This window comes from Apodemus sylvaticus, chromosome 13 (genome assembly GCF_947179515.1).
Source record: "Apodemus sylvaticus chromosome 13, mApoSyl1.1, whole genome shotgun sequence".
Classification (NCBI taxonomy): Eukaryota; Metazoa; Chordata; class Mammalia; order Rodentia; family Muridae; genus Apodemus; species Apodemus sylvaticus.
The window spans coordinates 82,303,059-82,318,003 of NC_067484.1; the positions used below are offsets into that span (position 1 = coordinate 82,303,059).

General features: G+C 41.1%; 1 protein-coding gene across 1 annotated transcript in view; it reads right to left on the reverse strand.

Moving 5' to 3' along the window:
• The window catches only part of Dtna (dystrobrevin alpha), a 250,751-nt gene that overhangs the window by 123,513 nt on the left and 112,293 nt on the right, over positions 1 to 14,945 (reverse strand). The window contains exon 3 of the mRNA XM_052155755.1: positions 1,667 to 1,734. Coding sequence (XP_052011715.1) covers positions 1,667 to 1,733 — 67 coding nt within the window. The 5' untranslated portion in view covers position 1,734. The remainder of the gene's footprint in view (positions 1 to 1,666; positions 1,735 to 14,945) is intronic.

Below are 14,945 nucleotides of genomic sequence, written 5' to 3' on the forward strand. Positions count from 1 at the left end.
AATTTAGATAAGTGTTGCCAAAATCATTGCGTAAGCACATTTTTGAAAATCCTATAATGTGCCAGTGATAAATGTTTAGTATTTCAAAGTAAGTTCAAAGATTTGACAGGTCTTTTTTTTTTTTTATAGAAAATACGAATTACCTTTTTATGTCTGGCCAGATATTTTCTCATGATAGAGTTTGCTCAGATGCTAGGATAGGCTTTCCCCACCACGAAATAGATGATTTTTCTTTAATATCTTTCCCTAGTATTTTAATCGTGCAAACAGTTATTTTCCTTTAAAATTTTTGTTTCCAATTTAAAAATGATCTGTACATTCGTGGCATATACTACAGTTATGATTCATGTAGAAAATTTTAGTGTAGCAAACTAATATTTTATATTTTATTTATGTATTTGTTTCTTTTTATTTCTGATGGGGATACTATTAGATATCTATTCCACATAGAAAGTTTGAAAGATGCAAGACATCATTAACAGCAGTATGGTAGTTTATTGAAACTGAGTCCTCTAGTCTAACTAAGATCTTGAAAGACCATAACCAGATGTGTGCCTATAAAAAAAGACACAATTCCAGGGGATCAATAAGTCATTCTAAAGTAAAGATAGCGGCATCTAACATGCAGGAGATGCTAAGAAGTCTCCACTGACACTCTCACAGACACTTGGGATGTGAGATAAGTGGGCAAGGCAGGCAGATGTTTGGGAATCCCCACATCCATTCTAACTCTCCTTCCTCTGTTAATTCTAACACTGCATGGATGCCACCAGATGTTGGGAAAGGATTTAAAATCCCAACCTTATGATCAGAGAACCTTTCTTTTCCTTCCCAGACCACCTTCCTGCCAATCACATCCCTCCCATTTTCAGTATAAAATTCTTTCCTATCACTTTTCCCTCTCAAGGGGAAGAGCGTGTGAGTCACCCCTGAGTACTCTTGCCTTTACTCATGAAGGGAAGATCAAAAAATAAAACCTATAGAACAAGAAAACGGCAATGCTTTTCTTTATGACATGTAATTCGAGGAGGATGCTTCCCCTCTTTTCATGAACAATCAAAAAGGTCCATAAGGGAGATGTTACTAGCACCCGTTGCATACCAGCCATGAGGACATGCCATCTGTGTTTGTGGTCCTTACATATGTCAGCCCCAAGCTGCTTTCCTCTTTTGTTATCCTTGCTTTTTTTCTTTATGGTTTTGGTGACAAACTGCCTACCAAAGGAGGCCCAAATGACAGAGTACTCCCATTTCATCCTTCTTTCTCATTTAAATGCATTAAGTCATTTTCCAGGGGAGACACTCAAAGGTGTGTTTTATAAATTGTATACTAAGGCAGGCACTTGGTAGTACAGGCGGGTGAGTGCAGCTGCAAATGCTAGTGGACTGTATTAAAGGCAACACTGAGCAGTTCTGTCAAGCGTGGTGTCTGTTCGTGTAAAAATACAACCTATGAAAGAGAGTGTAACTGCAAATAATAATAAATCGCAGAGTAATTTAATCCTCCCCTAATGAGAGGCTAAAATGGCCAAATGCATCGTTTATGGAAGGAATTGAGGATTTTTATGGAGAATTCCAGATGCCCTGAGGACTACATGGTTATTTCTGGCCTTCTCATGAATATTCAATGAACACTGGAGTGAGTTCCTTAAAAGTTCCATACTTACTCATCTCTGCAAACAGCTGTCTTCTTTCTGCCATGGTATTTCCTCTTTTTCCACTATCTTCAATCATTCTGTGGGACGAAATTGTGACGTGTGTTATTCTCATGCTAAGAAGGCAAACAGTCATTTCTGTGCAAGGACACATTCATGATAACAGTCACTTAGATTAGTAGGTCAGGCACTTGGCACTTAGGTATGATGACCAGGTTTGGATTCTCAGATCCAAGTAAAAGCAGCACAGTGTTGGCTTCCGCCTCTTTTCTTATTACTTGGGAAATAGACACAGGAGATTCCTGGGGCAAGCCAGCTAGACAGATGAGACCTACTGGATTATTCCAGGTCTAACAAGAGACCCTGCTTCAATAAATAAAGTGGAGAAGAACCAAGGAAGACACTTGGTGACACATAGGGCCTCTATATGGATTCCCTAATATATATAAAGCACACACAATAGTATAACCTTTATACTTTTATACATTTATAAATGAAATACATCATTCATTTAGACATATATATGTATATATATATATATATATATATACATATATATGTATGTATGTATGTATGTATATACTATTCACATCCCATATGCCATATAGCTATTGAAAGGGATATAAATATTTTTATTTTCTAACATGCAAGGAGTCCCAGAGTTGTCCTGGTTTAGCAGCTTTGAGAAACACACACTACGTGCTTTTTAGATTAGAGTCCTCTGCTCCTGGGGCACTGTGTGCCTTTCAATTCCCAGGAAACCAAGGCACTCCCTGAGGCAATGAAGCATTTAGGCCACTTGTGTTTCTTTGTCCCTTCAAGTCAGCAAAGCATATAGAAGCTTGGCTGAGCAACTAGTCTCAGACATTAATCTTGTGTATTCTGTCTTGCTTGCAACAGTCATTGTGTCCTGGAATGCTTATTATATTCTGCTTTGATAAGTGTATAAAAAATCCGATTGCTTGGAATAAACTTGTCTCAGCCTCAGTGTTGCTGTGACCCCTCTGACCCAGCCTGAGTGACATTCCTGCTGACCACAGTCAGGTAACCCAGTACATAAAAATTGCTAAGCATCATAGAATCAAACACTATAGCTAAGTACAACCATTGTGGAGGTTTGATTGAGAATGGTCCCACAGGCTCATATTTGAATGAGTTGGCAGAACATTTCAGGAATGATTAGGAGGTGTGGCCTTGTTGGAGGAGGCGTGTCAAGTCACTATAGGTGGGTTTTGAGGTTTCAAAAACCCATGGCACCCCCACTTAGCTTTCTCTGTCTCTGCCTTCTCTTTGTGAGTCAGGTGTAATATCTCAGCTCCTGCCCTGGTGCCACCCCCACTTCTTGCTACCATTCTTTCTGCCTCATGAGCATGGATTCTCACTCTCTAGAACCATGAACCCTAAGAAATGTTTTATATGTTTCCTTGGTTGTGACTTATCTATTACTGTGAAAAGTAATAGATAAGTCATTAAAACGACTATTTATTCAATGGTAGGTGTTTTACTTTGTATAGAGCAGTGATTTTCAAACTCCCCCTTTGGGGGGCATCAAATGACCCTTTCATAGGAATCACATATGAGATATATGGTTGTCATATATTTAATTACGATTTATAACCATAGCAAAATTTCAGTTATGAAGTAACAACAAAAATAATATTATGGTTGGGCCTCATCACATCATGAGGAACTATATTAAATGGTCACAGCATGAAGAAGGTTGAAAAATCAAAATATAGAGTATGTCTTACAATTCTGAGAGAGCCTATTTAGATTCCAAGCAAAGATCTTGACTCTAGCACATCAGGCGGTTTCAATGACTTTGTGAATGAAGGGTGCAGAACCTCAGAGCTCCGGGATCTCTCCTGATGCTTGTCCCCTGTGTACCCGCAACCTAAGTTTAGAAGCAGATGATTGTCTATTGTCAATTCCTAAGTCAGGTATAACTTAACCTGTACATAATTACTTCACACAGCTGGTTGAGTTCTCATCTCTTTCTTCAACCGTGCCATCATCCCCCACAAGCCAATTTTAAAAATGCTATTAAAATACAAACAACTAAAACAGATAATAAAGATTGGGTTTGAGGAAGAAGATAAAGAGAAAGTTAATAGAAATGCCACTTATTAACAGGGATGGTTTTAGGATCAATATTGAGGTGATTAGTCAACGAGCTGAATTTTTATTATGTCTGGTTAAACTTTAAACAAAACCAACTCAGGGTCATCCACATGCTCGGTGAGTGCTTCACCACTGAGCTGTATCCTCAGGTATCTGATGCTGTTTTGAAATAGAGTCTTGCTAAACTTCCCAAGGTGCTTTTCATTTCACAGTGTCTCGGCTTCCTGAGTAGCTGGGATCTCAGGTATATACCACCATGCCTGGCTATAATTAAGTTATTAGAAGCTATAACCATACAAATGTATCTATAGCATCATGCCTTCCATGTTGATTCTCAGGCATAGTGAATGCAGGTAATTCCTGCTGGATCTTTGGTTTTTCTTTGGATGGGCCCTGCCCTTTCTGAAAGGGTTTTGTCCACGTTTCTCTAACTTGCAGCCACTTCCAGGCCTGTGTCTAGCTGTGTCTTACTCTGAAATGTCCCACAACTCTATGGTGGCCTCTGTTCTGAACCTCTGTAGTATATACAAAGTCTTCCTCTTGATCATGTGTGTCTGTTCCACAGAGCTTTGTTCAGTACCACGTATCCTCCACGAAATGTACTGGCCCCTGAAGAACACACAGGCACTGAGTCAGAGCTCCGCCTTGTAGATTGCTCACTCCATGGTAAAGAGACCCGTGAACATAAAATCAGGTAGAGTTGATGCTGGTAGAGTGATCTGGAGAAGAACCTATCCTCTTCCTCTCTGATTCACATCTCCATCTCCTTCACTGCACAGGAAGTGGGTAGATTGCACCAGACATCTGGATATAGCTCCCAACTTTTATTTTAAGGGCTCGGAAGCAGAAGGGGAGCAGTGGGGGAGTCAGGGAAGACATCTCAGTGCTTTCCTATGTCTATCTATGTTCTGGGGCAGGACGGGAAGAGCCCAGAATAAACATGAGGGAACGTAGCTTGGGGACTGAATGAGAGTATCCCGAGGTGAACAATGGCTTCCGAGGTTGTTGTTCTGATCACCTGAACCATGCACAAGTACTGAAACATCTTGTTTCCATGCTAACTGTGCGTTTCTTAAGGAAGTTGAGGATAGTGACCTCATTCATTCAAGGTCCTTCGCAGGTGGCTGTTGGTGCTTACTTGAGAAATAAATGAACAGGGAACGCAAAGAAGTGGATAGAGGTGAAGAAAAGGCTAAAATTTTCTTTCCATAAAATAGACTTTCCAATTATGCTTCCACAATATGACGCAGAAAAATAAAATTCAAGCTGTACTCATTTTGGTGGTCTATTATTTGAAAGATGAGAAAACAGATTTTATGTTTATTAAAATCCAGGACTAAGATTGGTGAGATGGTTCAGTAGTTAGGAACACTGGCTGCTCTTCTAGAGGTCCTGAGTACAATTCTCTTCAATTCCCAGCAAGCACATGGAGGCTCATGATTATCCATCAGGGTACCTGCTGGCCTCCAGCAAAGCACTCATACATTCAATTTATACATACATACATACATACATATATACATACATATATATATATATATATATATATATATATATATATATATATATATATATAAGCAGAACCCAGGACTATAAACTTTTAAGCAAAAGCTGTCTCATGCAGTAGAAGCTGGAGGAGGTGCAAACTCTGTGACACCAGCTTTTTGTTGTGGTCCCCAGCATTTCTGTTGTTATTAATCCACTCATAAAAGAACCAAAAGCTACATAATAATTATTAATTTTCACACTGCAGTAACGTGTATAGCTTATGAGGGAAATTTTATTGGTGTTAAATCTTAGGAGGCATCAAACATACAATATCTCCAGAGTCCCCTGGAAGCTGTACTGCTAGATAAAACTGATAATCTTCACTTATACAGTCATTATGGTGAACTAAGGAATGGGCATGCTAGCTAGCTTCCATCTCAAACTGATTCAGTGTGTGTGTGTGTGTGTGTGTGTGTGTGTGTGTGTGTGTCTGTGTCTCTGAGTGCACATGTGTATGTAAAGTAGTTGTAAGTTGTCAGACACTTTGATAGTCTGCTAAGATCCAAAGATTAAAGGGACATGATCTTTGACCTTACAGAGCTCTGTGCTTTCTAAGATCTCAGTTTAGAAATGGGAAACATTTTTTCTATTAAGTATTTATAGCCTAGTGTAATATGTACCAAGCAAAAGCATGCACTGCTCGAAGTTGTGGCTTACTTTTGAGATCTGAGAAGGACATCAAAGAAAGGACAGGCCTGGCACAGAGGATGAAGAACAAACAATACAGTTTCTTAGCTGGAAGAGTGCAGGAAGGGTACTTAGAGTTACACAGGGCCATGGGAAAGCACATAGATTTCAAAGGGGTGTGGCCCATGGGGAACTGGGAGTTAACCAGCCTCTCTGGGTACGAGTGTGAGAGGGGATGTGGAGAAATGAAGCAACATCAAATTTGGAAAGTCTGATGTCTACACCACATAGGGTCCTTCTTCCTACAGGTGAGAGCCAGGGTATCACCTAAAGTTTATGCAGAGCATTCATGCATAGAAATTTAGATTTTGGCAACACTACTCTTATCAGGTTAAGTAGAAGAAGGATTGGGGAGTGAGGAGAATGGTGTGGAATCTTGGGGTTACAGCAAGAGTTCAGTTAGCTGCACTCTTCAGTGTCTTAGAACAAGCTTTTTGTGCACATAGTTATTAAATGGAAGCTTCAACCTGGTGTTGTGCTGGCTAGTTTTATGTCAACTTGACATAAGCTATAGATATCTGAAGGGAAGGAAGCTCAATTGAAAAAAGACTTCCATAAGATCTGGTTGTAGGGCATTTTCTTGATTAGTGATTGATGGATGTGGGGAGGTCCAACTTATTGTGGGTGGTGCCATCCTTGGGCTGGTGGTGCTGAGTTCTATAAGAAAGGGGGCTGAGAAAATCATGGGAAGCAAGCCAGTGAGCAGCACCCTCCATGGCCTCTGCATAGGCTCCTGCCTCCAGTTATTTTCTTCCTGCTTAAGTTCCTATATCCAGTGTCCTAGGCGTTGAATATAATTACCTAAATGTCTAGTCTATGTATGGATTCAAAAGGATGTAATTACACCTTGATAAACTGAAAGGGGGACTAAGATTAGCTGAAAGACAGTGAGTGGATAATAGAAAAAAACCTGCTGAAGTAGATCAACTTGTATACTTTTGAGATGTTTTAATAGCAGAGTGGAACTCGGAAATGGGTTAAGTTAGGTGAAGAGGTTTTGCCTATGAAAGACTATGGGTTCCATCAAAATTAATGAATATCAGATTTAAATAAGAGAAGCTTCCACATGAAAGGCTTGACTCACGGAAGTAAGTAATGCAGGAAGGCAGCAACACCGGTAACAAAGGAAGCAGATCGTCTGCATGGAGACAGCTCAACAAACCAGCTGAAGGACAGAGTGTTCATCAGGCTGGCAGAGTGGAAAACCTTGATGCTGAAATGAGCGTTTGCTGAAGACAGATGATCAAGAATGCAGTTATAAAGGAGCATCTTACCAATGGATCTCCATAAGGACATTTGGATTGTTTATGGGATTGTTTATTGTTTTTGATATAATAAAAGGGGGAAATATTCCTGGATATTTGATCACACCGTGAACCTGGGAGTGTGTTGTTTATTGGAAAAACCTGTTTCCATTTGTGGTGTGGCTCAGGCTTAGCACACATCATTAATCCCTCTGGCTGGAATACAGACACATACACATCTTTAATTTGAAATAATGAAGGTAAAGTTAGCAGAAGGAAGCACCTATGTTTGAAAAAAATATGTAATCGAGTTGCAGACAAAGTGATGAATCAGAGAAAGATTTGACAGAATAGGGTATGCTGAACTCTCAGGAGAAGAGAGGAAAGAGATGGAACTCTGTAAGAGGGAGTGGTACAGAGGGAGAGAGGAAGGAGGTAGTTTTACAGAGACAGATTGCAGAGAGAGAACTGCTAAACACAGGGTAAGACAGAACAAGTCAGAGAATGAGAAGAAGCCAGAAGATTAGAACATATTGCCAGAGTTAGTATGAGTTAAAGCAGGGCAATTCAGTAAGAAACCGAGAAAAACCAGATTGAACCAGTCAGCTTGGAGAGGAGTTTGAGCCAGAAGAGCTGACTTGAAACAGCCAGACAGATGTTCAGAAAAAGATATGAAGGGTGAGCATATTCAGCAGTGTGTCTCCGGGGCTGAAAACATTCTAGGCCTAGATAAGATTGTACCAAGACTAGTGGCTTCTTGGATTAAACCTACCTTAGCAAAGGAAGGCAGTAAGTCTCAGAAATGACAATTATTTCAGGTGAAAAAAGTTACTTTTCCATATAATTTACTTTGGTAATGAACTGTGGTGTGGAAGTGTAAGCCAAATAAAACTTTTCCTCTCAACTTTCTTTTTGGTTATGATGTTTCATTGCAGCAAAGGAAACCCCAACTAAGACAGTGCCTATCAACAGATAAAGAAAATGTGGCCTATATGAATGGTGGGGTGTTATTCATCCATAGGAAGATTACTTTAGGTCATTTGCAGGAGAATAAACTGGACATTGCTAGGCTAAGCAAAAGAAGCCAGATTTGGAAGAACAGTTACTGCAGATGTGAACTTTTCTCTCAGATTTGGAATTTAGATTTTTGTTTTTAAAAATGTGAAAATAAAAGGGAAATGATGGAAGTTGGTGGGTGAGACAAGATTAGACACTAGAGGGTTAAATATTGTCAATGTATTGTATACAGGCACGATTGGTAACAGGCATGGCAGACAGGTTAAAATGAAACATATTGTTTATGAAATTAATGCACGTTAATTATTTTTAAGATAAAGAATCTTCAATGGGATAAGAAAGGCCCCAACACTTCTGTATTCATGGGGTCAGTTTGAAAAGTAACATCAAATAGCTTGTGACCCAGTAAGAAATAGAGAATAAGTCTTTAAAGGCTATACAAGGAGAAGGACCACAAAATGCTATCTTCTAGGTAGGACACAGACTGTGTATACACGTGGTCTCACAGCAATCCTGGATGCCTAAACTGACTGCCTGTCATCAGCCAATCATAGAGAGGCTCGTGGGGGGGGGGGGCAGACATTTTTCCCTGCTTAACTATTGACAACTTGAGGAAGGACAGTCATTGTCCTTAGCTGTGTACCAACGGTGAGACTACCATGTGCCAATGGCCAGTTCCAACACATGGTCACACAGATGGCCTTGATTAAATTCAGTGGGTCATAAAACAAAGGCACACATGTAGCAAAGGGCCTTAGAGAAAGGAGGGGGGGTGACGGGAGTTGGAGGGAGAGTGAGAGCTTGGTGGGCGAGAGTAATCAATACTTTCTGTACATGCACGAATCTTTCAAAGAATAAATTTAACTGAAAGAAGTATAACATAGCACATGAAGATGCAAAATGTTAGGAGAAATATGAACTATATTTTAGCATAGTGAGGATAAGTTCACATTGAAATGCCATACCACCAAGCTACTTAATTGTGTGTGACCTTTCTTTAATTCAACAGTGTCCAAATAAATATTTAGTTCATTAGTTCATTTTACACACACACACACACACACACACACACACGCACGCACGCGCGCACACACACACACACACACACTTTGAAAGGAACAATTTAAACTAATGGTGTCTTAGTTTTGCATAATTTTCTAAAAATCACAACCTTAGGAGGAAAAAGGGGGACATTACGGCTCCCGAGTCTCAACTCAACATTCCAAGCCTCAGGCAGGTGAATTTAAATGGTGAGGAGGCCTATGTCAGGACAGATCATATTCTCCAGTTATATTTTGTTTTTTAATTCTTAAATTCCTAGACGCACATGGGGTCCAACTGCCAGTAACACCATCCTAGATGTTTCTGCACAATGTGGATCAAGATTTCCTGAAATTGATAAACTGAAACAAAGGTAATATGACTGGGTGACTTAACTGAAACGAGTCCCAGGCCTCTCAAGTTTGCTGGGACACACCTTTGCATGCCATTTCTTAATGACTGCCTCCTGTTTGAAAGCAGCGCTATACTGGAACTAACCATGGAGAGTAATCCGAGGCGTGCAGGTTGTTTCTGTAACTCCAGACACGTGTGAGCATGGCAGCTCACACACGGATTCACATTCACAATTGGAAGCTGCATAAGCCCGCGGTGTTTGTAGAGCTGTCTGGCTTGCCTCTGCCTTTGGTCCCTTTAGCAAGTGCTTGCAGACTGAGTGTCTAATATGGTGACAGTCATCTAACAGTTTATTTCCTTCCCATTTGCTCCAGGTGGGTAAAAAAATGCTGGGGTGGGCGATCATGCCTTACTGCAACCCAGGAGTTAATAACAACCGTGAATCCCATCTCTAGCTCCTTTCCTCCTTTAACTGGTTTATTGGTGCAATATAAACACCTGTTGCCAGTTTTGTTATGAAGGAAGGCTTCTCATACGACCTTTTCAGATTTACAATCAAGTCCTAACCTTCGCCAATATAAAAAAAGTATTCAGAACATGTTTTTTAGTCTAACTGTAATTGTGTTTGCTTTTCCTCTCTAGGCCTTTATTTACACAAGCCTGTGGCAATAGGAAAATACTGTGGTTGATATAAGTGTTTGCTTGATGGATCTATCTATCTCTATCTATCTATCTATCTATCTATCTATCTATCTATCTATCATCTATCATCTCCCATTCATCCATCAATAGTGTATTTGCAATCTGTTATCTAATTTCTATCTATTATCTACCCATCTATAATTTATCTATCTACCCATCTCTTTATCTGTCTACCTTTCCTATATACTTATCTACTTAGTGGAGGAAGATATACCCCTCCTGTGTAATAAGCAGCCAGGTGGGTCCCTAGCAATTTGTTCTATCTGAAGTATCCAATGTAGCAATTTTCAATTCTGCTACCAATTAGCCAAGTCCAGAGACCTTACCCAGAGTCCCGATTCTTTGTCTACTGAATGTGGAGTCATAGTGAACACTTGGGCCTTTCAAAGTACTCCAGATGGGTTGGATACACAGCAGAGTTTGAAACAGACATTCGGAAACTACAATTGTGTAAAAGCTTGTATGCATCACTTTGACTCATAAGATTCTAGAAGCAAAATGAAAGCCACATGCCATGGCCCTCATTCTCTGTCTGTGCTTAGCTGAAAACACAGAGATAAGCCACTGCCCTTGAGCTCTACTGAGTCACCTTGAAGTTCAAGAAAGGCTAGACTTCATGTTGCAGAACCCATACCTCCAAATGACGATAATTATTCATCAGAGCAAGAATGTACCTTTAACCAATAATAGATGATAGCTTAGCAGTTCATTGGACCACTTTGTGATACAGACGAGCACGGAGACAATGATAGGTCAAGGATCGATGGGACCACACCTTGATCAGGCTCTGTCCTTAAGATTTCCTTTTCTTTTTATTTAAACCTGAACCTCATTTTAGTTCCCTGAAAAGACAGGCTTGGAGTCACTTGAGCCTCTTCCCAAAGTGGCCATACTGAATAGGTCTCTGATTTTTACTACTACTAGACTGTTTAATTGGCCAGTTGGGAACAGTGATTGAGCTTATCCTGCTGGGGCTGCTGGACCCTTCACCTTAAAATCCCTGGTGACAGGTTGAACGAGAAATCTAATGCTGGTCGACTTTGAGTATGAACTTATTTGTATACTAGAGTGGCATTCTTACATTACTTTGCAATTTATTTTTTTATGTCATAAGAGTTTGTAAAATATACTTTGAGCCAATGAAGAAGATAATTAATTCCTTTGGGAAAATGTAACTACGCATATACTGACAAAGGTACCTAAGAAGGTAGGCTTTACAAACTAGAAAATGTCATTTAAAAGCAAGAAGGTTGTTCTTATTTTAGAAGGAACTGCTTGAGTCCAGAAGAAACCTTCTGTACTAAGGTTGTACAAGATGTTTCAGGAGAGCATTTGATTGAAAGGACGCCTGTCCTTCCTTGCACAGACTGTGGAGTATGGCTGGCACAGACCAAAAGGAAGCTTTTGGAAGAATGATAACACTCAGACTCCTCCATGTGAAGTTCAGTTTCCAGAATGTCTCCGAAGGGCCCAAGACACATGGGTAAGGTTAATTAGAAGAGAACTCGAGGCTCCCTAAGGGGATGGGGGTGTGAGGAAAAAAAATCCTCTGACCCTCTGCTTCAAGTCTGACACTGGACCTCAGATCTTTTCCAGGGGACATGTGGCTTGGACAATGCTTGTAGTCTTTGTCTGTGTTCCTTTATGAGTGAAGATGTCACAGGAATTGGGCAGTTTTGTCGTGCTGGATGAACCTAGCGATGGAGTCTTCTTTGTCCTTCCTGTGGGATTGCTAAGTATTTTGAAATATTCATGGATTTATTTTAGAGTCAGGGCTATGCTGTTGCTCCCCCATCTTTGTCTTCTGAGGGTGGGGAATTCAGACCTGAGCCAACAGACTCTGAGCTCAGCGTTTGCCCTATAAAACTTGGAAATGATCAATTCTAAAATGCTGAAGAAAAAAACTAAATGATGTATATGTTTATTTATGTGTATGTGTGTGTATGTCTGTGTATGTATATGTATATATGTATATGATGTATATGCATATGTACACACATACACACACACGTACACACACACAGTCACACACACACACACAAATACACACATACACGTACATACACATACACACATACACACACACACACACGTACACACATGTACACACACATACACACACATGTACACACACACACACATACACACACACACACACACACACACACACACTCTCACACATGTTCTGGGCTAATTTTTATCTGGACTCCTGGGAGGATGATTCCAGTGGAAGGCTGGGTAAAAGATGAATGGAATGAATGGACAGAAAAGAGCTATGTCTGTCAGCCCTGGGAAGCCTGTGGCCTTTATATGTTTTATTCTTTCTTTCTTTCTTTCTTTCTTTCTTTCTTTCTTTCTTTCTTTCTTTCTCTCTCTCTCTCTCTCTCTCTCTCTCTCTCTCTCTCTCTCTCTCTCTCTCTCTCTCTCTCTCTTTCTTTCTTTCTTTCTTTCTTTCTTTCTTTCTTTCTTTCTTTCTTTCTTTCTTTCTATAAGACAGGCTCTTGTAGCCCAGGCTGGCACCAGCTCCCTAAATAGCTGAAGATGACCTTGGATGTGATTGATCCTCTTGTTGCCAGCCCCTAAGGATGACAGGAAGGCATCTGCTCTGTGTGGTCTGGGGGATTCAAACAGGGCTTTATGCTTGGCAAGCCCTGTACTGACTGAGTTTCCTTCCTGAGTTGGTCCCAGACCCTGTTGCATTCTTTATTAAGGTGGGGGTATCCTGAGTGTGAGCAGGAGCACAGGACAGAGGCAGGAGAGTATCTGCTTCCTGCAGCAGGACACCAAGTCCTCAGACTTCTACTGAGAGAAGAAATAGCAACAACCATAGTACTTCCATCATTTCTTAAAACAGCTGTCACTTTACAACCGCAGCTAACCATGTACCAAGGAGAGGTACGCAGCAGTGCCACATTCACATTAGCCTGGTGGTATGATTCGTCCCATTTTACCAATGTGAAACTAAGGTTTGGAGACTGAGCCGTTGCCCTTTTGGGCAATTTAAAGTTTGAAACTATATGTCGGACTACAGACACATCAAGCTTCTTAAGATTCAAAATGGAGTAAGGCTCAGAGAGATGCCTCTGTTTTCTCAAAATTAGTGGCTGGGGGGGGGGGCGGGGCGGGGCATTGGTATACACTGAAGTAAAGCCTAAAGTATGTGCTAGTGGACACCAGGGTGGGTGAATAGGATGGTGTGGATGCGGTATGTACAACACATTTTAGCTAAGAGAAGCCCCGTGAGCACTGGTCCCATGTCCTCTGTGTCTTCTTTCGTTTATCTGCACTTTAATCTCACTTTCTAAGCCAATCTTTCTTTACTTTCTGCTTGTTCCTTTATTCATTATTCTTATTTACATTTATTTTTATTTCCTTCCTTTTCTCCCTGATTCAGACCTTCCTCTCTGTCTGTCTGTCTGTCTGTTTCTGTCTCTCTCTTCCTCTTTCTCTTTTCCTCCGTCTCTCCCTCCCTTTCCCTCTCTCTCTCTCTCTTTCTTTCTCTCTCTCTCTCACATACACACACACACACATACACACACACACACAAACACACACACACACACACACACACACACACACACTCATTGGGGAATATCAGCTAAATCCTCCCAAAACACTCCTTATCTTGAGAAAGATCATGTAAGCAGAGGGGGAACAGAAGTAACAAGAGGGACCTGACAGAGTTGGGGACCTGTGAGCCCCATGGAGAAGCCTTCTGGCACTTCTCACAGCTGCCCACCTTCACCTGGGACCTTGTGTCACACACAGAGAAAGGTAGTCACCTCCTTGGGGGATCAGGTTGTGGAAGCAGAAAACTCTCAAATGTATGTGTCATTAAAATATATATCAAACTTTCCGGATGTTTGCCTACCGGAAATGCACCCTATGCTCTCTTAAAGTTTCCTGGGAAAATGAGGAGGTTGACCCTGTAACTACTTTAGCCACTTCCCTCTTCACTCCTGGCCCAGACACGTGCAGGGAGAAGGTGGTGGTTTTGAGTCATTCAAGAAGAAAGAGAGAATGTTCTCTGTGCTTTCCAGGAGGCAGCGTATGGGTGGTGTCCCTCAGAGACAGCGCCCAGAGCTAGCTGGGAGGAAAGAGGAATGGGAGGGAAAATGGGAGCAAAAATGGGAACTGAGGCATAAGGCAGACAGGGGAAGAGTCAGTCAGCCTCTCACGGTGACAGATACAGAACTAGTAATGAATGAAGGACACAGCTTCCTTCTGGGGATAAGAAGAGGGCTGAAGACAGATGTGCCCACTGGACATTTAAATCCCCTTCCTTGTTGCCTACTACTGACCTAGCTACAAGTTTCTAAAAATCTACTTGTGTCAGAACAATTATTTTTAAAGCATAAGTTTGACAAATCCCACAGTGTAGAAGGGGTCGTTTCTTAGAATTGTATTTTATTTATTTAGTGCGTGTGTGCGCATGTGCATGAGAGAGGCGGGGCAGGGAGAGAGGGAAAGGGAGAGGAAGAGGGGGCAGGAAGTGTGCGTGTGGAGGTCAGAGGACAGCTTTCAGGAACTTGCTCTCTCCTTCCACCATTGGGCCCCTGGTTTGGCAAGCACCTTTG